Genomic DNA, 25,000 nt, shown 5'->3' with positions numbered 1-25,000 from the left:
GTGTGTGTGTGTCTGTGTGTATATGAGGTGTGTCTGTGTGTCTGTGTGTATATGAGGTGTGTGTGTGTCTGTGTGTATATGAGGTGTGTCTGTGTGTCTGTGTGTATATGAGGTGTGTGTGTCTGTGTGTACTGTATATGAGGTGTGTGTTAAATTAATGCAGGTATCTGAGCTGCTGTGTTTCCTGTAATTACAAAAACGTTAATGAGGCAGATTTTTTTTTCCTTCTCTTAAGTTACTCGAGTGAGAAATTCTAATTCCGGAGTGAAATAATCCACAGAGTTGATTAATAAACAGAATTTATTCCTAAACCACAGGGATGTTCTACAGATGTTGTGTTTCATCCCTTTATAATTACTCAATGCTTAACGTCGTGGAACCTCCAGGTTCAACAGTTTCTCACTCACACACTCGTTCCTGATAAACTCCTTGTTCTAAAAGTTGGGGGAAAGAAATTCCTGTCAGGCTTCATGGCTGGTGTTGTGTGTGCTCCATCACAGGCTCCGTGTTTGTAGTTAAAGCTTCAATTAAGTTACATTTTTATGGCGAAAATAAGGGAAAGGAAAGAGAAAGACTAAAACTAAATTTTAAACTAAATGAACACTTTTTATTTTTAAATACTCTAAAATAATACATTTTTTTCCCACAGAGAAACTCCCAAATCCGAGGCCATGCCTCAGACCAATCACATCACAGCAGGCAGCAACAGCACCATCCACGCTGATGTCCTGCAATCAGGGTGGATGGAGGTTCCAGAGCGAGAGCCCAGGCATGAGCAGGAGCTCGAGGCACGCCTGGAGGTCCCGGTTAAAGTGGTCTACACTACGGATGGAGATGCAAACGGTGTGTCTCTGGAATCCGGAGCTCCGTCTCGACCTGCGTCGACCGTGGCCGCTCAGAAGAACGGAGTGCACAGCGAGCAGAACGGCGGCGTGACGTATCAGAGGAGTCTCGCGACACGGATCGACACGGAGAAACACGTGCAGAGGAAGACGGCGCTGGCGCAGGTGGAGCACTGGGTTAAAGTTCAGAAAGCAGACCCTAAAAGGTGAGTTCATACACTGAGAGGTTTGTATTATGTCTGAAAGAGACATACTCCCTCTACTGGTCACAAACAGCAACAACAAGAAGTATGAATCGTTTTTAAACACAAGCTCTGCATTCATTCATTCATTTTCTACCGCTTATCTGAACTACCTCGGGTCACGGGGAGCCTGTGTCTATCTCAGGCGTCATCGGGCATCAAGGCAAGATACACCCTGGTCCCCCCAGCTCTGCATTCATTCAGTCTCTTTCTGAATTTAATATTATTTATCAAGAAAACAACATAAACAACATAAAACCTTTTTTTTCTACAAATATTAAATGAACTTCTTGAAGTTTGTTTTCAACACAATAATGTAAAAAAAAGAATAAAAACAGACCTAAAATAAATGAACATGTTCTGTGAAGGTCATGTGTATGATGACTACAGTAGCTTCACAACATGTTATAAAGCATTCATAAGCCAGGCTACACATCATTACAACTGTTCATGAAGAAACATTACTTTGTGTTTAAATTATTAACTGTTATATGCTTATAACACATTATATCACTTGGAAAGTTTTGAAAAAACAAGGAAAGACAGATAGATAGATAGATAGATAGATAGATAGATAGATAGATAGATAGAGAAAGACAGACAGATAGAGATGACTAACTAACTTTAAGTTCTTAGCTCTGTGTTGTTCTCTGTAGCTGAAGCTCCGTGGTCCTGAAGAAACATTGTCTCCTGTCACTGTGTACTGTGTCAGCTATCTGGTGGAAATGACAGCACTTACTGTAGATTTCTTACTCATTAAAACTAATTTAAACTAAATGGAAAAAGTGAAAGAGTTGCCTCATTTTAATTAGAATATCGTCGCTGTCAGACGGAATCCTCGTATCTCCAAAACCGTTATTTTTCAGGAAATTAAAAAAACGCCGTACCTTATATGCAGTGCACAGGGTTTAGTCCGCGTTGCAGTGGATTGTCTTGCGCTAAATTCCATGTCCTCAGACAAGCACCAGAACTAGTGAGGGTCAAGATTTTTTTTCTTTGAGCCCAGTGTTTTGAAGACATTTACCTCAGAAGACGTGTCGATTCGTTGCGACTGTTCTTGAGGAGAAATATGCCGTGAAGCTCTCCCGCGGAGTGAGGAAGAGGTGGACAGTTGAAGTGTCCAATGGAGTTATGAGATTTGCGCTCAAGCTATTTTCAAGACTTTAGATTGGTTAATAACTTGTAAAAATAACAGACCCACGTGGGGACTGACCAATAGCATCGATATGTGAAAAAATATGAAATTGACCAAATTTGGACATACGAGGTTTCCGCCCGACAGCGACGATATGTTTTTTTGCATTAGAATATGTGGGGGGAACTTTTGCACATTTTTTTGCACAAACTTTTGCACATCGTATTCTAATACAGCCGTGCGTTAGTGAAAGAGCTGTGATTTAATGAAGGGTGATTTAAAAGCTGCCTTCATTTTTATGCATCATAAAAAGGCAAACGATTTGAATAAAGTCCAGATTAAAGGATTATTTTTTTAATAGTGTTCTAATGAAAATCTCGTCCCTCTGCAGTCGTCCCGTCTCAGAGTACTCTCTCCCCAGACGTACTCCTCCCCTCCAACCCAAGCTGCTCATGCCCGAGTCCTACCAGTCTCTACCGAAGACTGTTCGTCGTCCTTCTGCCAGCTCACCCCCGGTGCCCCGTGACACGCCACGCGACTTGCCCAGCGACTACAAGTATGCCCACGACCGCCTCAGCCACTTCCGCATGTCCACAGACGAACGCATCGCTGCTAAAGAGGGCATGGTGTGGCAGCTTTACGAGTGGCAGCAGAGGCAGCGTTTCCGTCACGGAGGTCCTGTGGTTCCTCCCGTCTTCACCGTTCCTGACTACGTGGACGCGTCCTCATTCAGAGTGATGCTGGAGGTCCCTCGCTCTGTGTCTGTGCCTCCTTCACCGTGTGAAGTGCCCCCCTCCAAACTGGCATCACCCCGCAGACCTCACACCCCCGCGGACAGAGTGACGGTGCGACCCATCGACGAAGTATCGAGAGGGGACGTGGTTCGCTCCACCTCTCCCAGGGCAGTTTCCAAGGTAACAGATGTCAGAATCAGAATCAACACAGATTTTACTACACTGAATTAATTTCAAGCAGAATTCACATGGCTAACAACACTGAGTGTGTGTGCGTGTGTGTGTTCGTGTGTGTGTATTTGTGTGTGTGTGTGCGTGTGTGGTCTAGCAACTTGCTACAGTTATACAGTTCCTCATCATCTTTTACTCACTGAAATTTTTTGGAAAGACAATCTTTTAAAACAATACTTTTAAAATATTCCCTAAAATATTTATATATATATATATATATATATATATATATATATATATATATATATATATATATATATATATTTATTTATTTATATATACACTCACCGGCCACTTTATTAGGTACACCTTACTAGTACCGGTGTGGTCTTCTGCTGCTGTAGCCCATCCGCCTCAAGGTTCGACGTGTTGTGTGTTCAGAGATGCTCTTCTACATACCTCGGTTGTAACGAGTGGTTATTTGAGTTACTGTTGCCTTTCTATCAGCTCGAACCAGTCTGCCCATTCTCCTCTGACCTCTGGCATCAACAAGGCATTTGCGCCCACAGAACTGCCCTCACTGGATATTTTCTCTTTTTCGGACCATTCTCTGTAAACCCTAGAGATGGTTGTGTGTGAAAATCCCAGTAGATCAGCAGTTTCTGAAATACTCAGACCAGCCCGTCTGGCACCAACAACCATGCCACGTTCAGAGTCACTTAAATCACCTTTCTTCCCCATTCTGACGCTCGGTTTGTACTGCAGCAGATCGTCTTGACCAAGTCTACATGCCTAAATGCATTGAGTTGCTGCCATGTGATTGGCTGATTAGAAATTTGCGTTAACTAGCAGTTGGACAGGTGTACCTAATAAAGTGGCCGATGAGTGTGTATATATATATATATATATATATATATATATATATATATATATATATATATATATATATATATATTAAATACAGTTCATAATGTATTTTCATAACAAGAAATCTTTACAAATCTTTTTTTACAGATCACTTAATTACAAAAACGCAACTCACACAGTATAAAAAAAAATCTGAATAGTCCGCTTCCTGTTTGTATTAGTGTCTGTTTCAGAAACAAATTATTCGGATAGTGTGTATGAAGTTTGTAGAGCCGTGATACACACACACACACACACACACACACACACACACCATCATCATCATCATCATCATCACTGTGTCAGTCTCACTCCCAGCTCAGCATAAATTAGTGAGTGTGAACTCACTAATCGAATACATCCTCAACACACACACACACACACACACACACACACACACACACAAGTGACACGCTGTAACACTGACACACAGGTGAAAATCTGATGTTCAGTGTTTGGGACATAACGAGCTATTTTATTTTTTATTATATTATTTATACAATCTGTGCTTTTCTCAGTTTCACTAATAAATATGAAACATTTAAAAAGAAAATCAGATTTGATTATATTATGTATATTATATTCAGATAAAATTTATATTATGGTTTTACGATACTGTACCGTTGTCTTTGATGCTGATACTCAGTTTTTAATACCAAAATGATAGGGGAGAAAAAACAGAGCTAGGAATTATAATGAGATATAAACATCGTACTTGGGACATAAAAAAAATATATTAATGTTTATTTATTTTTTAAATCAAAAAAGTAGATAAAGGTGATTTTAAAATCACATTCTAAGCAAATAAATAAATAAAAATAAATAAATAAATAAATAAATACATTTTGATTGTTACTAAATTAATTATTCTCTTTTAAATAGTAATTATTACTTGATTATTATTGCGTTATTACCACATCTTAAATGAACACGTTTCCATGAGGAAAGTGTAATAATTACATTCTTTTAAGAATTTCTTTCTTTCTTTCTTTCTTTCTTTCTTTCTTTCTTTCTTTCTTTCTTTCCTTCTTTCTTTCTTTCTTTCTTTCTTTCTTTCTTTCTTTCTTTCTTTCTTTCTTTCTCCACTTTGTGAACAGTTTTTTCTCTCACTTTCTCATCTTTGTAGAACATATTTTTCTTCATTCAGCCCCATTGAGGATTATTAAAAACTTTGTTCTTCAACATAACATTTAGCCAAAAGCTCTTTATTAAAATCTTGTTGCTAACCACTTTGTCTCGACTCACACTGTTTTCTTCCTTCTGAGCTTCAATTTATATATTAAATAACTCAAAAATACTACGCAGCAAAAATCAGAGCTTTGGGAGCATCGGCGGAAATCTGCAGCGCTTCAGGTGCTAAAACTGCTGTTAGCAAACAAATGTTATTTTAAAAGGAGATAATTTATGTGTAATTAATGAAATCTCTCGTTGTTTCTGTGTCGACTGAAGCGTCGATGGGTCTGGAGGATTGATTCTGTGTGATAAGCAAAAATGTCAACTTCACAAAACCCCACGGTTGTTAAAATAAGGCACATTCCATAAACAGACAGAAAGTTTTTTGTAATAAATAAATAAATAAAATAACAAAAATAACACAAAATAAGTAAAAACATGTCATTCTTTTCTGAAGATTTTAATATGAAAATTTAAAAATGAAAACAAAAAAAAACAAATTTTTTTTTAAATATGTCATTATAAAAGCAAAAAGATAATTACAAAAAAATAAAACCATAAATCTCCTATAGATGTTTAATATAAATTTATGTACTGTTTATTAGTAATGTGTGTTTTGTGTTCTTTTCTCACAGCCAGTACAAATAGACAGAAGATCGATGCCGACGATGGGCTACATCACGCACACCGTCAGTGCACCGAGCTTACACGGAAAAACGGTGCGTCGGTATAATAATGCCTTTCTTTTTGTTTTGTTAAAACAAGGATTTATATACAGATGGATGTGGGTTAATACGAGGTGGAGAATGGAGGTAGTGGTTGAGGTGGTCTATGAGGTTTTTTATGAGGGGGTCCATGAGGGGGGCGGTGAGATGGTGTTTGTGGTGTATGAGGTGGTCTATAAGGTTTTCTATGAGGGTATGTGGGGGTTCATGAGGTGGTCTATAAGTGACTGTATGAGGTGGTGTTTGTGGTGTATGAGGCGGTCTATAAGTGACTGTATGAGGTGGTGTTTGTGGTGTATGAGGTGGTCTATAAGTGACTGTATGAGGTGGTGTTTGTGGTGTATGAGGTGGTCTATAAGGTTTTTTATGAGGGTATGTGGGGGTTCATGAGGTGGCCTATAAGTGACTGTATGAGGTGGTGTTTGTGGTGTATGAGGTGGTCTATAAGTGACTGTATGAGGTGGTGTTTGTGGTGTATGAGGCGGTCTATAAGTGACTGTATGAGGTGGTGTTTGTGGTGTATGAGGTGGTCTATAAGTGACTGTATGAGGTGGTGTTTGTGGTGTATGAGGTGGTCTATAAGTGACTGTATGAGGTGGTGTTTGTGGTGTATGAGGTGGTCTATAAGTGACTGTATGAGGTGGTGTTTGTGGTGTATGAGGTGGTCTATAAGTGACTGTATGAGGTGGTGTTTGTGGTGTATGAGGTGGTCTATAAGTGACTGTATGAGGTGGTGTTTGTGGTGTATGAGGCGGTCTATAAGTGACTGTATGAGGTGGTGTTTGTGGTGTATGAGGTGGTCTATAAGTGACTGTATGAGGTGGTGTTTGTGGTGTATGAGGTGGTCTATAAGTGACTGTATGAGGTGGTGTTTGTGGTGTATGAGGTGGTCTATAAGTGACTGTATGAGGTGGTGTTTGTGGGGTATGAGGTGGTCTATAAGGTTTTCTATGAGGGTATGTGGGGGTTCATGAGGTGGTCTATAAGTGACTGTATGAGGTGGTGTTTGTGGTGTATGAGGCGGTCTATAAGTTGGTGTTTGTGGTTGTAGAAGATGGTTTATGAGGTGATGTTTATGGTGCCTATGTTGGGGTATATACAGTATCTCACAAAAGTTAGTACACCCCTCATATTTCAGCAACCATTTTAGTATATCTTCTCAAAAGACAATACTATAGAAATACTATGAAATTTGGATATATTTTAGAGTAGTCAATGTGCTGCTTGTTTAGCAGTATAGATTTACTGTCCTCTGAAAATTATATAACACACAGCCGTTATTGTCAAAATATCTGGCAACAAAAGTGAGTGCACCCTAAGTGATAACAGTTGTACGTTGTTTTCCTGTTCATCTTGTCTTTGTCTGCCTAACAGGACCATACATATTTGTGTATCTTATATTAAGGTAGTTCAAATAGTTCTCATAATGTCAACACTGCATGTTGAACATGGCGTGTCATGGCAAAGAACACTATGAGGATCTGAGAATTAGAATTGGTGCTCTCCACAACGATGGCGTAGGCCATAGGTCACTAACAGGCGGACCGCGGTCCGGACCTAGAAGCTGCCCAATACGGACCTGGACCTACAGCCAAAACAAAAGTTTACTTGACGTGACGTGGCGCTTTTATTTTATCGGCTCCGCTTTTGCAATATTTACGGTAGTGGTAGTGGAAACACACAGACCAATTGCATGCGAGTTACGCTATCCCACGTGATAACACTCAGCCAATCAAGTCTGTGCGTTCCTGAAGTAAACACTGACTCAACAGTGCAAGACACATGAGAGAGAATTAGAGTAAAGTTACACGTGAAAGAAAGATAGCGATACATGTAGAAAACAAAGGGAGAGAAACAGACGAGTGAGACGGAGAAAGGGAGAGAAACAGACGAGCGAGACGGAGAAAGGGAGAGAAACAGACGAGCGAGACGGAGAAAGGGAGAGAAACAGACGAGCGAGACGGAGAAAGGGAGAGAAACAGACGAGCGAGAGGGAGAAAGGGAGAGAAACAGACGAGCGAGACGGAGAAAGGGAGAGAAACAGACGAGCGAGAGGGAGAAAGGGAGAGAAACAGACGAGCGAGACGGAGAAAGGGAGATAAACAGACGAGTGAGACGGAGAAAGGGAGAGAAATAGACGAGTGAGAGGGAGACTGAACTCTGTTCACACTTCCCACTTCCCACTAAACCAGTGTGTCTCATACAGTATGTTCAGAAACTGTGGCACTTATTAAAAGTGACAATGTGAAACACCATTATGAGACAAAACACAAAGGTTTTGAACAAACATATCCGAAGACAGCGTCCCTGAGACAGCTTTCCCAGGTCTGAGTGAAGTAGCCCTATACATCCTGACCATGTTTGGCTCTACATACAACTGCGAGGCAGCTTTCTCTACAATGAACATAATCAAAACTAAATATAGTTCCAGGGTCACTAATGAGCACCTCCACATGTGTATGAGAGCGGCCCTGACTCCATTCAAGCCCAGGTTTAACATCCTGCCAAGCCAGAGCTCAGTTCTCTCACTGAGATATAAAAGGGAAAGTTAAGCACTTTATTTAAATATACACAATTTTCACATTTTATTTATTTTCTCTTATTTTGAAATGTAGCCCTACTTTTATTTATTTAATGAGAGAACGTTATACATATCTACAATCATACATATGTTCAGTTCTGTGTTACGTGACAATAAATATTGTCAAAAAGTATTTAAATTGTACTGAATTTATTTGGGGGGGCACGGTGGCTTAGTGGTTAGCACGTTCGCCTCACACCTCCAGGGTTGGGGGTTCGATTCCCACCTCCGCCTTGTGTGTGTGGAGTTTGCATGTTCTCCCCGTGCCTCGGGGGTTTCCTCCGGGTACTCCGGTTTCCTCCCCCGGTCCAAAGACATGCATGGTAGGTTGATTGGCATCTCTGGAAAATTGTCCGTAGTGTGTGATTGCGTGAGTGAATGAGAGTGTGTGTGTGCCCTGCGATGGGTTGGCACTCCGTCCAGGGTGTATCCTGCCTTGATGCCCGATGACGCCTGAGATAGGCACAGGCTCCCCGTGACCCGAGGTAGTTCGGATAAGCGGTAGAAAATGAATGAATGAATGAATGAATTTATTTGATTTGACAGTCAGGTATTGATTGCTTGCAGATGTTGATACAACTACTAGGCTACATAAATATATATCACACTAACTAGTGAGACATTATGATCTTCCGGACCTTCGCTTCAAGAAATATTCTCTTACTGGACCTCTTTAAATTTTAGTTGAATACCTCTGGCGTAGGCTATAAGAAAAATGGTAACACCCTGAAACTGAGTTACAGTACAGTGGCCAGGGTCATACAGAGGTTTTCCAAGACGGGTTCCACTCAGAACAGGCCTCGCAAGCGTCGATCGAAGAAGTTGAATCCTTGTCCTGTGTGTCAGGTGCGGAAGTTGGCTTCAAAATACTGTACAGATGCATGAGTGCTTCCAGCATTGCTTTAGAGGTTACGGAAAGGGAAGGTCAGCTTGTCACTGCTCAGACCATACGCCGCACACCGCAACAAGTCAGTTTGCATGGCCGCCGTCCCAGAAGCCTCTTCTGAAGCTGGTTCGCAAGAAAGCCTGGAAACAGTTTGCTAAAGACAACTTGTCCAAGAGCATGAATTACTAGAACAATGTCCTGTGGTCTGATAAGACTAAGATAAACCTGGCTGGCTCAGATGGTGTCCAGCATGTGTGGCGATGCCCTGGTGCAGAGTACCAAGAAAATTGTGTCTTGTTTACAGTGAAGCATGGTGGTGGTAGCATCATTGGTCTGGGGCTGCATGAGTGCCGCTGGTACTGGGTAGCTACGCTTTATGGAGGGAAACATGGATTCCAATATGTACTGTAACGTTCTGAAGCAGAACTGCAGTTATCCAACATGATAATGACACTAAACACACCACCAAGATGACAACTGCCTTGCTGAGAAAGCTGAAGGTGAAGGTGATAGAGTGGCCAAGTACTGTATGTCTCCAGACCTGAACCCTACCGGTCAACCTGTGGGGCATCCTCAAGCGGAAAGTGGAGAAGCGCCATGTGTCTAACATCTAGCAGCTCTGTGAAGTCATTATGGAGTAGTGGAAGAGGATCCCAGCAACATCCTTTGCACCTCTGGTGAATTCCATGCCCTTTGCTCACACAAAGTATCGACACTTTGGACACAGTTTTGACACGTTCACTTAGGGTGTACTCACGTTATTTAGACAATAATGGATGTATGTTGGGTTATTTTTAGAAGACAGTAAATCTATACCGTTATACAAGCAGCACATTGGCTACTCTAAAGTATATCCGATTTTTATTTCTATAGTTTTGTCCCTTGAGAAGTTATAATAAAATGGTTGCTGAAATGTGAGGGGTGTACTCACGTTTGTGAAATACTGTAATGTGGTTTGTGAGGTTGTCTATATGATGATCTATGAAGTGATCTATGAGGTGATATATTATGTGGTCTGTAAGGTGGTGTATTAGATGGTCTTTGAGGTGATGTATTAGGTGGTGTATTGTGTGGTCTATGAGGTTTTCTATGGGGGGGTCCATGTGGGGTTCTTTCAGATGTTTTATGAAGTGCTCTATGAGATGGTGATTGTGCTGTCTGATGTGGCCTGTAAGTGGTGTTTGGGATGCCTGAGGTGGTGTTTGTTGTGGAAGAAGATGGTCTATGAAGTAGTGTATAAGGTGGCCAATGAAGGGGTTTGTGAGGCGGTGTATGTTGTGACTGTCAGATGTATTTTGAAGTGGTGTATGAGGTAGTGAATGTGCTGGTGTGTTAGGTGTTGTATGAGGTGGTGTATAAGGTGGTCGTTTAAAGGGTCTATGAGGCGGTGTATAAAGTGCTCTTTGAAGGGGTATATAACATGGTATGTGATGTTTCCTATAAGATGATCTATGAAGTGGTCTATGAGGTATTGTATTATGTGGTCTATGAGGTGGTGTATTATGTGGTCTGTGAGGTGGTGTATTATGTGGTCTGTGAGGTGGTGTATTATGTGGTCTATGAGGTGGTGTATTATGTGGTCTGTGAGGTGGTGTATTATGTGGTCTATGAGGTGGTGTATTATGTGGTCTGTGAGGTGGTGTATTATGTGGTCTGTGAGGTGGTGTGTTATGTGGTCTGTGAGGTGTTGTATTATGTGGTCTGTGAGGTGGTGTATTATGTGGTCTATGAGGTGGTGTATTATGTGGTCTATGAGGTATTGTATTATGTGGTCTATGAGGTGGTGTATTATGTGGTCTATGAGGTATTGTATTATGTGGTCTGTGAGGTGGTGTATTATGTGGTCTGTGAGGTGGTGTATTATGTGGTCTATGAGGTGGTGTATTATGTGGTCTATGAGGTGGTGTATTATGTGATTTGTGAGGTGGTGTATTATGTGGTCTATGAGGTGGTGTATTATGTGATCTGTGAGGTGGTGTATTATGTGGTCTGTGAGGTGGTGTATTATGTGGTCTGTGAGGTGGTGTATTATGTGGTGCTTATGAGATGCTCTCTGAGGTGCTTATGAGTTGCTTATGAGGTAGCCTGTGAGCTGGAGTATGAGATGCTCTCTGAGGTGGTCTATGTGGTGGTCTATGAGGTGGTCTATGAGTTGGTTTATGTGGTGGTCTATTAGAGGCTCTTTGAGGTGTCAGGAGGTTCAGCTCATGATTTCAGTCCCTGTGACCTTGGGGTCACGTCCTGAACCCACTCTCTCTCCTTATACCAATCTGCAGCCTGAGGAGCTGACCCTGCTCCTCGTCCAGCTCAGGAGACACCAGGCCAAGATGGCCGACGCATTCGCCCACCTCAACGACGGCCTCTCAGGTCCCAGCCTGCAGGTTAGCGGGTCAGAGTTCACGGGGGTCAGAAGGTCCTTAATCCAGATCAGACCCTGTACCATCACGACTCATATTTTTATTCCCCAAATCCCCCCCCCCCCCTCTCTGTGTGCTCTTGTGTGCTCGCCTGTGCTCTGTGGGTCATGATGTCATGGCCATGATGTGATGGTGATAGCAGTAGCTGGCATGGATACAGAATGAGCCATGGCTTGGACTGTTGTCAAACAATTCTATGCATTTTGTATTATTTTTTTTCTTCTTTTTTCTTCTGCCTTTTCTTGTTGTTCTTATTTTATGAAACTTTCAGAATGATGTCATGCACAGTGGTTGATTTCAAGCATGTTGTTTGTGTAACGTGCCTGCATTTAAAAATCGATCAGTGTTATACAGAATTAAAATGTTTGCATTTGCGGTTAAAGAAACTTCAACATGTTTTATAGGCTAAAATTGGAAACTTTGGGAAACATACAGTATCTCGTGTTACCTGAATGCCTGCTTTGAAAATTCTGTATGTTAATATTTAACGCACGCATCAAAGGAAATCAAAGGAAATATATATAGAAAAAAAATTGTGTTCACATCCACTGAATATCCGTCTTTACAAACCAATAAATATGTACATAATCAGTGGAAAAGTGTAAAATAATTAGAAATAATTATGACGATACTGTAACCCTGCCTTCTTTAGAGGATCACGTCAAAGCATTTTGCTTCATGTTTTCTTGGTACGCTCATGTTTTAATATTTAAAAGTTTACAATTCGGTAAAATACTGTACAACTACGCTGGGGGGGGCACGGTGGCTTAATGGTTAGCACGTTCTCCTCACACCTCCAGGGTTGGGGGTTCGATTCCCGCCTCCACCTTGTGTGTGTGGAGTTTGCATGTTCTCCCCGTGCCTCGGGGGTTTCCTCCGGGTACTCCGGTTTCCTCCCCCGGTCCAAAGACATGCATGGTAGGTTGATTGGCATCTCTGGAAAAATTGTCCGTAGTGTGTGATTGTGTGAGTGAATGAGAGTGTGTGTGTGTGTGCCCTGCGATGGGTTGGCACTCCATCCAGGGTGTATCCTGCCTTGATGCCCGATGACGCCTGAGATAGGCACAGGCTCCCCGTGACCCGAGGTAGTTCGGATAAGCGGTAGAAAGTGAATGAATGAATGAACAACTACGTTGTGCTTTTTTCTCTTTAGAAACTCTGGGGGTGAAAATTTATGCACACATCAATATTACACATATTCTACAGATGATATGTGGATGAACAGAAAAAAACCGCTAAACTCAGATTAATGACGTATAAACACATTTTTGTAAGACAATTCAAAACAAAAACTATACTAAAAAAAGTCAAAAAATAATAATTTTTATTTAAAATTGAAACTAATTGTAATTGTTATTATTAAACAGCAGCACAATTAAACCAGTCTGGAGTAAAAAGACCTTTTTCTTTCATTTCCCTGAAACAATTTTCTTTACTTTTTCTCTACATTATTTCAGCATGGTTAGTAAAAGTACGGTTATTAAGTAAAAAAAAAAAAAGTTTTTTAAGTTGAGATGGATTGAGTGTCAGTATAGCAGGTACTTCCTGTCACGTGACCTGTCTCTTGTTTCCCAACTTACAGGCAGATGATACGTACCTGCAGCTGAAGAAGGACCTGGAGTATCTTGACCTGAAGGTGAAACTCTTTATTTTCCGCTTCCTTTCCTTTCCCTGTTTTCCGGTCTCCGGTTCTGTGTCCTCTTATTGATGTGTATGATGGACGAGTTTGTGTTCGTGAGTGCAAACTTCACCTCTCGATTATCTGTCTGTCTGTCTGTCTGTCTGTCTGTCTGTCTGTCTGTCTCTATCTATCTATCTATCTATCTATCTATCTATCTATCTATCTATCTGTCTGTCTGTCTGTCTGTCTGTCTGTCTGTCCGTGCTTCTATCTATCTATCTATCTATCTATCTATCTATCTATCTATCTATCTATCTATCTATCTATCTGTCTGTCTGTCTGTCTGTCTGTCTGTCTGTCCGTGCTTCTATCTATCTATCTATCTATCTATCTATCTATCTATCTATCTATCTATCTATCTGTCTGTCTGTCTGTCTGTCTGTCTGTCTGTCTGTCTGTCTGTCTGTCTGTTTGTCTGTCCGTGCTTCTATCTATCTATCTATCTATCTATCTATCTATCTATCTATCTATCTATCTATCTATCTATCTATCTATCTATCCACATGCCTATCTATCTATCTATCTATCTATCTATCTATCTATCTATCTATCTATCTATCTATCTATCTATCTATCTATCTATCTATCTATCTATCTATCTGGTGAAAGGTGAAACTCTTTATTTTCCGCTTCCTTTCCTTTCCCTGTTTTCCGGTCTCCGGTTCTTTGTCCTCTTATTGATGTGTATGATGGACGAGTTTGTGTTCATGAGTGCAAACTTCACCTCTCGCTTAACGTTAATGCTATTATTGTAGAACGCAGGATGATTGTGAATTTCCTGTCTGGTGTTTGAGCTGGTACTGATCCCAGATCAGCACACTGAAAAGTCCGTGTACAAATAAAGGATAAATAAAAGGATAAATTCTGAGCTCTTTCGATGTAAACGTATCCCAGAAGACGAGGAGAGTAATGTTCTCCGTGCCGCACGGCTCGTCTCTGAGTCATTTTCCAATGGAATTGAAGGTCAGAAATGTTGAAAAGCTCCTTTTGAATGAATTCCCCCCCCCCCCTTTGTAATACCTTTAAAAGCGTCTAAAGCCTTTGCTCTTAATTGCCTTTGAATCTGTTTTATATTTTTATATTTTTTTAAATTCTCTTTCTTTTTGTCACTTCATGTTTGGCGACATATTTGGTCCCACTTCTTATCGACTGTAAAAATGGTCCCTGTCTTCAAATCAAATGTCAAATAATTGTCATTTTTTCACTTGCAAAATCTTTAAACAGTCACATAACTGTCATTGTTATCGTCGGTGTTAAAAAAAAATGAAATAAAAAAAGACCCTTCAATATTTCAAGTCCCTCAAATACTTGGCCACATACTTTGGAAATACTTTAACTTGTGATTATTGGTTCGACCTACACCTCTGACAAACACGTATTCTTCAGGAACGTGGCTCTCCGAGGTTTTTTTTGATCCGAACGACCTCACCTTTTATCGTTCTTTCGGATGAATGAAAAAAATGTATTCAATCGAAGCACTCGTCCATTTGCTTCACAATCATCTGTGAAGATGTGATAGAAAACTTCTCTCCCTGCTGTACGTCTAGTTTAAATATAAGGACGTACATCGCGGTGAGGTTATTAATTCAGCAGGTTTTTTTTTTTTTTGTTAACAAAAGTCAGGCAGAAATCCAACTGTCTATTTGCATGCCTATCTATCTATCTATCTATCTATCTATCTATCTATCTATCTATCTATCTATCTATCTATCTATTTGCATGCCTATCTATCTATCTATCTATCTATCTATCTATCTATCTATCTATCTATCTATCTATCTATCTATCTATCTATCTATCTATCTATCTATCTATTTGCATGCCTATCTATCTATCTATCTATCTATCTATCTATCTATCTATCTATCTATCTATCTATCTATCTATTTGCATGCCTATCTATCTATCTATCTATCTATCTATCTATCTATCTATCTATCTATCTATCTATCTATCTATCTATCTACATATATTTGCATATCTATCTATCTATCTATCTATCTATCTATCTATCTATCTATCTATCTATCTATCTATCTATCTATCTATCTGTTTGCATGCCTATCTATCTATCTATCTATCTATCTATCTATCTATCTATCTATCTATCTATCTATCTATCTATCTACATGCCTATCTATCTACATGCCTATCTATCTATCTATCTATCTATCTATCTATCTATCTATCTATCTATCTATCTATCTATCTATCTTATCTATTTGCATATCTATCTATCTATCTATCTATCTATCTATCTATCTATCTATCTATCTATCTATCTATCTTTCTATCTATCTACATGCCTATCTATCTATCTATCTATCTATCTATCTATCTATCTATCTATCTATCTATCTATCTATCTATCTATCTATCTCTCTATCTATTTGCATATCTATCTATCTATCTATCTATCTATCTATCTATCTATCTATCTATCTATCTATCTATCTATCTATCTATCTATCTATCACATACAGATACAAATTGTATTACATTTAGATATTATTAACATATAATAACAGATATTATTAACATATAATAACAGATATTATTAACATATAATAACAGATATTATTAACATATAATAACAGATATTATTAACATATAATAACAGATATTATTAACATGTAATAACAGATATTATTAACATATAATAACAGATATTATTAACATATAATAACAGATATTATTAACATTAACAAAGGTCTCTTTAAGGTTTATGAATTAAGTTTCTTTGGAACCAAAAGCTGACAAACTGCTTGTTATTAAGCTGAAGAGTGAGAATAGAGAGAGTGGTGAGGGAGCGAGTGTTTCTAGCTGCTATAGCGTAAGTGAAGACAGGAACGTGGACTGAGACTCTGCTTTATTATTTACTCTTAATCTCCAGTGGTTTATTCTTCACTTCCTGATGATTTCCACATGATTTCCTCACTTCCTGATGATTTCCACATTCCACCATGTTTCACAGGTCACAGGACAGGAATTGCTGAAGGACAGCGGACCGCCTCGTCCGGTCAAAATAGCCGAAAGCGACGTGGACGTAAGTGACGTCTATCTTTTCTGTCTCTTTCTTTTCCGTGGTGTTCTGCCCTAGCAGCGGTGAGAACACGGTCAGGTTAGTCTTCAGTATTGTGTGGAGGTAAAACGCAGACCTTTCAGACTCCCCGATGAACCGAAGAGTATCGACGAGCTGCTGTTATTTTCTCCAGTTATAAAAAATACACGCAGTGGGACTTTTTATATTTTAAGCTCATACATTTTTCTGTTTGATTTTTGTGTATTTTCTCTACGTGTTTGTTCTCTTTCGCCTGCGTTTGGTATGATTGGAGGTAAATAATCTGAAATGCTCAGCTTTTCATCATTAAACATTGTTCCAGTTTAACAATTTATAAGAATTTTGCTGGTGGGTTTTTTGGCAGTCGTGAATTTTTAATGCTGTTAAAGCAACAATATCATGCAGTAAACTAACAACAGCTTAATAATTCATCGGACGGCATAATAAACAGAGTGGAGGATAAAAAGTCTATAAACTCGGCTTTTCTGTCTCGCTTTTTGCCTGTGTGTGTGTGTGTGTGTGTGTGTGTGTGTGTGTGTGGGTGTGTGTGTGTGTGTGTGTGTGTGTGTGTGTGTGTGCGCACTTTAACCCAATTTTTGCAGTCTGTTTGTTTGTTCTGCAGTATAATATCATCAGAATTGTCATGAGGAGATTTGTGTTTTCTGGGTTTTATGGTAATGACAAAAGAAAAAAGAAAACCCAAACTCTCTCTGTCGCTCTCTCTCTGTTTCTCTCTCTGTCGCTCTCTCTCTGTTTCTCTCTCTGTTTGTCTCTCTCTCTCTCTCTGTTTCTCTGTTTCTCTCTCTGTTTGTCTCTCTCTCTGTTTCTCTGTTTCTCTCTCTCTCTCTCTCTCTCTCTCTCTGTCTCTGTCTCTTTCTCTCTCTCTCTATGTCTCTCTCTCTCTCTCTCTCTGTCTCTCTCTCTCTTTCTTTCTCTCTCTCGCTCTCTCTCTCTCTCTCTCTGTCTCTTTCTCTCTCTCTATGTCTCTCTCTCTCTCTATGTCTCTCTCTCTCTCTCTCTCTCTCTCTCTCTGTCTCTTTCTCTCTCTCTCTCTATGTCTCTCTCTCTCTCTGTCTCTTTCTCTCTCTCTCTATGTCTCTCTCTCTCTCTCTCTCTCTGTCTCTCTCTCTCTTTCTTTCTCTCTCTCTCTCTCTCTCTCTCTCTCTCTCTCTCTCTCTCTCTCTCTCTCTCTCTGTCTCTTTCTCTCTCTCTATGTCTCTCTCTCTCTCTATGTCTCTCTCTCTCTCTCTCTCTCTCTCTCTCTCTCTCTCTCTCTCTGTCTCTTTCTCTCTCTCTATGTCTCTCTCTCTCTCTATGTCTCTCTCTCTCTCTCTCTCTCTCTCTGTCTCTTTCTCTCTCTCTCTCTATGTCTCTCTATCTCTCTCTCTCTCTCTCTCTCTCTCTCTGTCTCTTTCTCTCTCTCTCTATGTCTCTCTGTCTCTCTCTCTCTATGTCTCTCTCTCTCTCTCTCTCTCTCTCTCTCTCTCTCTCTCTCTCTCTCTCTCGTGTGTGGAGGTTTTAGAGCTGCTGGTGTTTCATATCCGTTTATCACATTCTTTTTAAGGTGAAGCTGAGCAGATTGTGTGAACAAGACAAAATCCTTCAGGAGCTGGAGACGAGGATCCGTACGCTCAAAGAAGATAAGGTCTCACACATTTTACCCAAGTGTTGATTTCGTTTAATAAAGCAGCTTCAACATTCCGCATTTTATAGCAAATAATATAATCGACGGCGCAGCAGGGGAATAAAAACTGAAGACTTTCTAACAGAAAGAAGCTAAAGCTGAATTTTTTTTAGAATCGCTTAAAAAATGATCTGAAAAACACAACACTTTTTAAAATATATAAAAAAATAATAATTAAAAATGAGAAATATTAACAATTCATTATTAACAATCTATTACTTTTAAAATTTTTATTTATTTGTTTGTTTGTTTGTTTGTTTGTTTGTTTGTTTATTTTAATGATCAGCTTCGGTTTATTTTGTTTCCCAAACTGAAATGAACATTTTATTTATATATTAAATTATTAAAAAATAATTTAATCTTAGTTTTAATTCCCCACTTTCTAAAAGGCTAAAATTCATCCCTGATGGTTTCTGAGAAGGAGACGACGATAGTGTGTGAAATTTGTGAATGAAAAGTTTATATGACAGCTGCAAGGAGACCTTTCTCAATCTCTCTCTCTCTCTCTCTCTCTCTCTCTCTCTCTCTCTCTCTCTCTCACACACTCTCTTTATTTCTCTATTTTATATCTCTCTATTTCTCTATATCATTCCTTGTTTCTCTCTCTCACTCTCACTCGCTCTCACACACTTTCTTTCTCTATTTCTCTCTATCACTCCTTCTCTCTCTCTCTCTCTCTCTCTCTCTCTCTCTCTCTCTCTCTCTCTCTCTCTCTCTCTCTCTCTCTCTCTCTCTCTGTAGGATAAGTTAGAGTCGGTTCTGGACGTGTCCCATCATCAGATGGAGCAGTTTCGAGACCAGCCGGCCCACGCCGAGAAAATCGCCTATCAGCAGAGACTGCTGCAGGAAGACGTCGTGCACATCAGGGCCGATATTTCCCAAGTGTCCACGGTGTGAGACACACACACACACACACACACACACACATTTATTTTAATGTCAATCTATAAAATATGGGGCTGTAAACACAAAGCGTTATTCAACGTTAATTTACTGTAAGGTCGTACCTGCGACTCAGGGAACTCGGTGTTGGTGGATGGAAAATTCCGACTAGGAATTCCGACTTCTCCGTTGCACGTTTCCCTCTGAGTTACGACTATAACGGATTGCAGCATTAACACAGAAATTCCACATGCTGACATTTAAGAATTAACTACCGATTTAAACACAGATTTACACAAAGGGGGCGGTGTGTCTGAACGCGTGTGTTGTGTTGTGTTGTGTTGTGTTGATCAGGAGATGGAGAAGGCGTGGACGGAGTACAGCAGGTTGGAGGCGGATGTGGAGAGATTGCGATCGGCGTTGCAGGAGCAGATGAACCGCAGCAGCCTCTCACAGGTCCGCTCTTCACACACGGCTTTTCAAAACGCTCAACGTCCCACAATTTATTTGACATTGACTTATAAATGCTTTTCTTTAAAATACAATTGTGTTTAATATATATAGAATTTTTTATCACTCTGGGAATTTTAAAATCCTCCAGGGCTTTGAATCGCTTTATATATATCAGAAATATTTGGTCTCGCTTAACACTGACTCAAAAAAAAAAGATCTTTTTAATACTCGTAACGCTCTGGACCACCATTAAAGACCTCACTTTTCCTGCTTTATGGTCAACGGTTCAGTACTTCAGTACTTATAAATTAAATAAAGCACATAAAGAAATTCATCTTCAATAAACGGATCGAATGACGGCGTCGATATAAAGTCTTTAGTTTAATAGACTTGATGAAACAGTTCTCAGAGAAATGAAGAAGAACTCAAAGACCATCTTTTCATCATCGCTGGATTTCAGAATTTGATTGATTTAAACAAAGCAGCTCCTGAAGTTTTTACTGGTCAGATGAAACGCAGTCAGGTCAGAAGTAGATGGAGATTAATCTTCTTCTTGTAGGACACAAAAGGATAGTGAAGGTTCTAAAAGCTCACACACAGACACACACACACACACACACCAGTTAGCCTTAGCCCGTAATAAATCACCATATTTTTCTGATTTATTTTATTATTTTGCGACAATCTTCTTCAGCCTGACAAACCTGAGGATGTACAGAACCTCCAAATGTGTCCCAGATCCATGAGACGGATCTCCAAACTTCTGCTGTTATGAAGTGAAGAAGTGCCTGTAATATTTAAAACCGGAATTTTCTCGTAGAGAAAAGTAACAGGATTTTGCTCTGTCGTCCATCAGCAGGAGAAAGGTCAGCTGAGGAAGGAGCTGTGGCGCATCGAGGATGTGATGGCGGGTCTGAGCTCCAGCAAAGCCAACTACAAAATGATCGTGGACTCCGTGCAGAACCCAGGTGAGCCCGGGGCAGTTCCCCCGACCATCGCCCACACGCACTGGAGCCACACCCGAGGTACTCGCACCCGTCTGTCACGTATGCTCTAGTGTTCGTCTGAGTGTGCTTATGTTCACTGGCAGTGTGTGTTTGTATGTGTGTGTGTGTGTGTGTGAGGCAGAGAGGAAACTCGTGCCTTCGGCGTTGTCTCCATCTGTGCCTTTTATCCTGGTTGGGGAACCAAAAGCAGCTCAGTCGAGTCCTCACCTCAGCCCAGTGCAGCCCAGTGTTCACACCTTCCAGTTCTCCCAAATGGCCCACAGACCAGTATGGGTAAGAAACATCCATCTGTCACTCAACTGGATTAAAGGTGGGGTCTGCGTTGTTTGAAAGCCAATGTTGACATTTGAAATCACCAAAACAAACACACCCCTAACCCAAATGGGTCCCACCCCTGTATTGATAGCTCCACCCACACATACATACGTAACCCAGGCAACTAATGGAAAGAAATGTGTCTTTATCATAGCTGAAGGGAAGAACAATACGATTGTAGATAAACAAACAAGCAGAAATGACACACAAACATAATCATGTAAAGGACAAAGACATATATTAGTTCTGTGTAACAAAACAAAACCAACGTTACTCACCTATCGAGAAGGAAAAAAGCGCCTCGGCGTCTTAAGTAAAGTTGGTCACATATTCACAGATTGGAGTTTCCCGAGTCAATAACTCCTGAGCTAAACGCTGTTACTACACAAAACACGGTTGTAGCTGCGTCTCTACATTACTACGATAGAAAAGAGGTGTTATTTGTGTAGTAACAGCGTTTAGCTCAGGAGTTATTGACTCAGGAAACTCCAATCTGTGAATATGTGGCCAACTTCCTGCTCCTTCAGTTCTCTCCAGCGCTGGAAAGCTGATCCTATATTAACACGTCCTACTTCTTGTCCTTATCGTAAGTCTTTCTTCTCTTTCTTTCTTTGTTTTTATCCTCCATGTCAATGTTAAAACCGCTTTCTGCTAATGTCACACATGCGCACTGAACACTCTCTCCGCCCATATTGACAAGACACGCCCCTTTCTGCTCATTGGCTACACGTTTGTTTTGTATTTGTTTTGTTTGTCGGCCCGACTCTGAAGCATTTCTCAAACGGAGACCCCACCTTTAATCTGACGTGGATGCAGTGACACAAGCAAGGCTTCAACATGACACCATACCATACGATATGATCTAGTTTAACCCTTTAGACCAGTTCACTGTTGTTCTGTTCTGAATAGAAATGGACTTATTTTTTTTTTATACGTTTTCAATCAGTGTGAAGAAATGACTGATGTTGTGTCTGATCTTAAACGAGTCATGACTCATAACAATGTTGTTTATAAATGATCTAGCTAGAGACAACAAATTAGTACAGGACACATCCATGTTTACCTCCATGTTGTTTTTTCTTGTTTAATCCCCGAGCTGCGACCTGATTGGTTCGAACACATGACATGTGTTTACATTAGCGGGAAAAATAATCTGAAGCACAAGGAAGAACGCGAGCTGATTTGATCGGATATCACAACAACTCGAGTTACCACACCACTTGATAATCCTTCTGATAATGTATTCGTGTTAGCTCCGCCCCTTTTTAACGTTTATACCACTATTCAGTACGTTGCCTCCAGCACAGAGGATCCAAAAAAAATTTTATTTTTATTTATAAGTTGTGATGATATTATCTTTTTTTTAAATTTGCTTGTGTTATAATGATGAAAATCAGACCGTGTGATCAAAAGAAATGGCACCCATCCACTGTGCCCAGGAGTGAACGTTGTTAGCGGATATGTTGCTGCGTCACTTGCGTCATCAGTTCAGACCTCTGAAGACTCTTTGGACTCTTTCCAGGCTGAAGAAGATGCTCCACCCAGACCTCCCCTCCCCCACCTCTACAGTCCAGATGACCAGCCTCCAGCCGTCCCGCTCCTTCCTAAGGAGACCTCCGTCATCCGCCACACGTCCGTCCGCGGCCTGAAGCGTCAATCCGACGAGCGCAAACGTGACCGTGAGATCGGACAGTACCCCAACGGAGACAAGCTGGAACTCCGCGCGTTCCTCAGTGAACCTGAACTTCTAGGAGTCACAGGACAGATGAGTGGTTTGGGGCAAGATGGAGGCTACCAGACCTTACCAAGCAGAGGTAAGGTTAATATGCCTTGCAGTTGCCTTGGTGATTATTGACGTACAGATGTACAGAACTTTGTATAAGTGTGCAGGTGTGTGCTGGTTAACCCTGATTCTGATCTCATGTGTGTCCCAGGTGTGACAGGTTCTTCATCCAGACTCCATCAGTCCACAAACATCTCCTCATACGTCACCCTGAGGAGAGGAACTGACACGTCCAGCTTAAAGGTACAGTTCCAAACTGGTGGACTATAATAAAACACAGACCACAGTAATCACGCTAGGATACATTTCCACAGAGCTCAGGAAGAAAGGAAGAAAGGATATTATTTGCTATTAAATCCATCTTTTCCTTCATCTTCTTCTTCTTCTTCTTCTTCTTCTTCTTCTTCTTCTTTTCCTTTCTGTTATATGTCTTTCTCCTCACCACCACCTTTCTTCCCTCATCTCTGTATTGACCAGGAGGGACCAAAGAGTGCCTTGGAGCGTCTGTATTTGTCTGAAGCTCTGCCACAGCAGCAGCAGCAGCGAAGTCGCATGAGTGCTGACGAGCAGCTGGAAAGGATGAAGCGCCACCAGAAGGCCTTAGTGCGAGAACGCAAGCGCACCCTGAGCCAGGGCGAGCGCCAGGCCTCTTCATCTCGCCCTCCTTCCTCTTCCTCACGGCCCGTTTCCGCAGACCTGGGATCAGTACGTTAGAGCTCAGCTCTTTCTCACACAAACCACATGAATGTTTTGGGATTTTTAGCAATAAAATGCTAACACAATTAGCCTTTAGCATTAGCAAAACCAGAGAGAGACTGAAGCAGATGTTTTAGCAGGTGAGTGATTGTTCAGGGAAGTGTCAAAAACAGGAAATGAGGTCAGAGAGAGGGCGGAGACATGGATTTGGTGAAGGTAGAGGGATGTGATGAGGAATTAAAGAAGGAAAGAAAGGAGTGCCTTGATTTTCACAAGAAAGTGCTGTGGTCTGTGAGAAATGACACTTTAATGATTTGATACTGATGATTTAATGATTTCATTAAACACAAAGCACAGTTACTAATGATGACGTGTTTAAATTATAACACCGTTTGTTGTAACGAGTTTAACGACGTGATTCCGCGCTTTCAGTGTGGTGTTGCTTTGTACGGTGTACGGCTAAACCAATCACACGGCTAAACGGTGTGTGTGTGTGTGTGTGTGTGTGTGTGTACGCTTGCTCCTGGAGGATTGCGGGTTTGTAGGGTGAGCTGGTGATGATTTGTCAGAGGACTGAAACATTTACAGAAATACTCCAGTGTTTTTATCCTCATCTCCACTTCCAGTGACTCTGTAGGGAGAGAGGGAAAAGATAAAGAAAGAAAAACAACAAGAAACACGTAAGGTACAACAAAGAGAAAAGAAAAAAGAAAGAACAAGTAAGTTAGAAAGAAAGAACAAGTAAGAAAAATAAGAGCAAGAAAAATATGTGATGGAGATTAAGGAAAATTGTTGGAGTATTTCTTTAAATCCTCAAATGTTCCAACACATAAAGCTAAGGTGCTAATTTGCTGCTATAGAAGTGCTCTACGTAGTCAGAGGAAACTAGCGGCTCTAGTTAAAGGGTTTTACTCACAAATCCTCGGGTCTCTGACGCCAGCAATGCATCAGCTGCTACAGTGAGCATAACTCCAATAAAACCACAACATCGAGAGCTTCAGCTGCTTCTGCTTCAGCGTCATTGTGCTTACGCCATCGATTTTATTCCCACGTCATCTATCATGCTACATTTTATTCCCACATCATTTATGACGGTTGATTTTATTCCCATGTCATTGACGCTCCATTTTATTCCCACCTCAATCTTGACGCTCAATTTTATTCCCACCTCAATCTTGACGCTCAATTTTATTCCCACCTCAATCTTGACGCGCAATTTTATTCCCATGTAATTGATGACGCTCAATTTTATTCCCACCTCAATCATGATGCTCAATTTTATTCCCACCTCAATCTTGACGCGCAATTTTATTCCCATGTCATTGATGACGCTCAATTTTATTCCCATGTCATTGATGGCGCTCAATTTTATTCCCATGCCATTGATGACGCTCAATTTTATTCCCATGTCATTGATGACGCTCAATTTTATTCCCATGTCATTGATGACGCTCAATTTTATTCCCATGTCATTGATGACGCTCAATTTTATTCCCATGTCATTGATGACGCTCAATTTTATTCCCATGTCATTGATGACGCTCAATTTTATTCCCATGCCATTGATGACGCTCAATTTTATTCCCATGTCATTGATGACGCTCAATTTTATTCTCATGTCATTGA

The 25,000-nt window shown here is 40.5% G+C and overlaps 1 protein-coding gene across 13 annotated transcripts in view; it reads left to right on the top strand.

Moving 5' to 3' along the window:
* Positions 1–25,000, top strand: part of plekha7b (pleckstrin homology domain containing, family A member 7b) — a 110,999-nt gene that overhangs the window by 76,278 nt on the left and 9,721 nt on the right. For 11 of the 13 annotated variants that reach the window (XM_060867751.1, XM_060868102.1, XM_060867662.1 and 8 more), the window contains 14 exons: positions 650–1,048; positions 2,611–3,133; positions 5,839–5,922; positions 11,672–11,776; positions 13,395–13,448; positions 16,468–16,539; positions 18,119–18,199; positions 18,980–19,129; positions 19,475–19,576; positions 20,430–20,598; positions 20,702–20,853; positions 22,418–22,709; positions 22,830–22,921; positions 23,156–23,383. In XM_060867751.1, the coding sequence (XP_060723734.1) occupies positions 650–1,048; positions 2,611–3,133; positions 5,839–5,922; positions 11,672–11,776; positions 13,395–13,448; positions 16,468–16,539; positions 18,119–18,199; positions 18,980–19,129; positions 19,475–19,576; positions 20,430–20,598; positions 20,702–20,853; positions 22,418–22,709; positions 22,830–22,921; positions 23,156–23,383 (2,503 nt within the window). The remainder of the gene's footprint in view (positions 1–649; positions 1,049–2,610; positions 3,134–5,838; positions 5,923–11,671; positions 11,777–13,394; positions 13,449–16,467; positions 16,540–18,118; positions 18,200–18,979; positions 19,130–19,474; positions 19,577–20,429; positions 20,599–20,701; positions 20,854–22,417; positions 22,710–22,829; positions 22,922–23,155; positions 23,384–25,000) is intronic. The other 2 variants (XM_060868014.1, XM_060868189.1) reach the window with 2 other exon arrangements.

This window comes from Tachysurus vachellii, chromosome 1 (assembly GCF_030014155.1).
Source record: "Tachysurus vachellii isolate PV-2020 chromosome 1, HZAU_Pvac_v1, whole genome shotgun sequence".
Classification (NCBI taxonomy): Eukaryota; Metazoa; Chordata; class Actinopteri; order Siluriformes; family Bagridae; genus Tachysurus; species Tachysurus vachellii.
The sequence above is the reverse complement of the archived record's forward strand: the minus strand, read 5'-3'. Positions and strand labels throughout refer to the sequence as shown.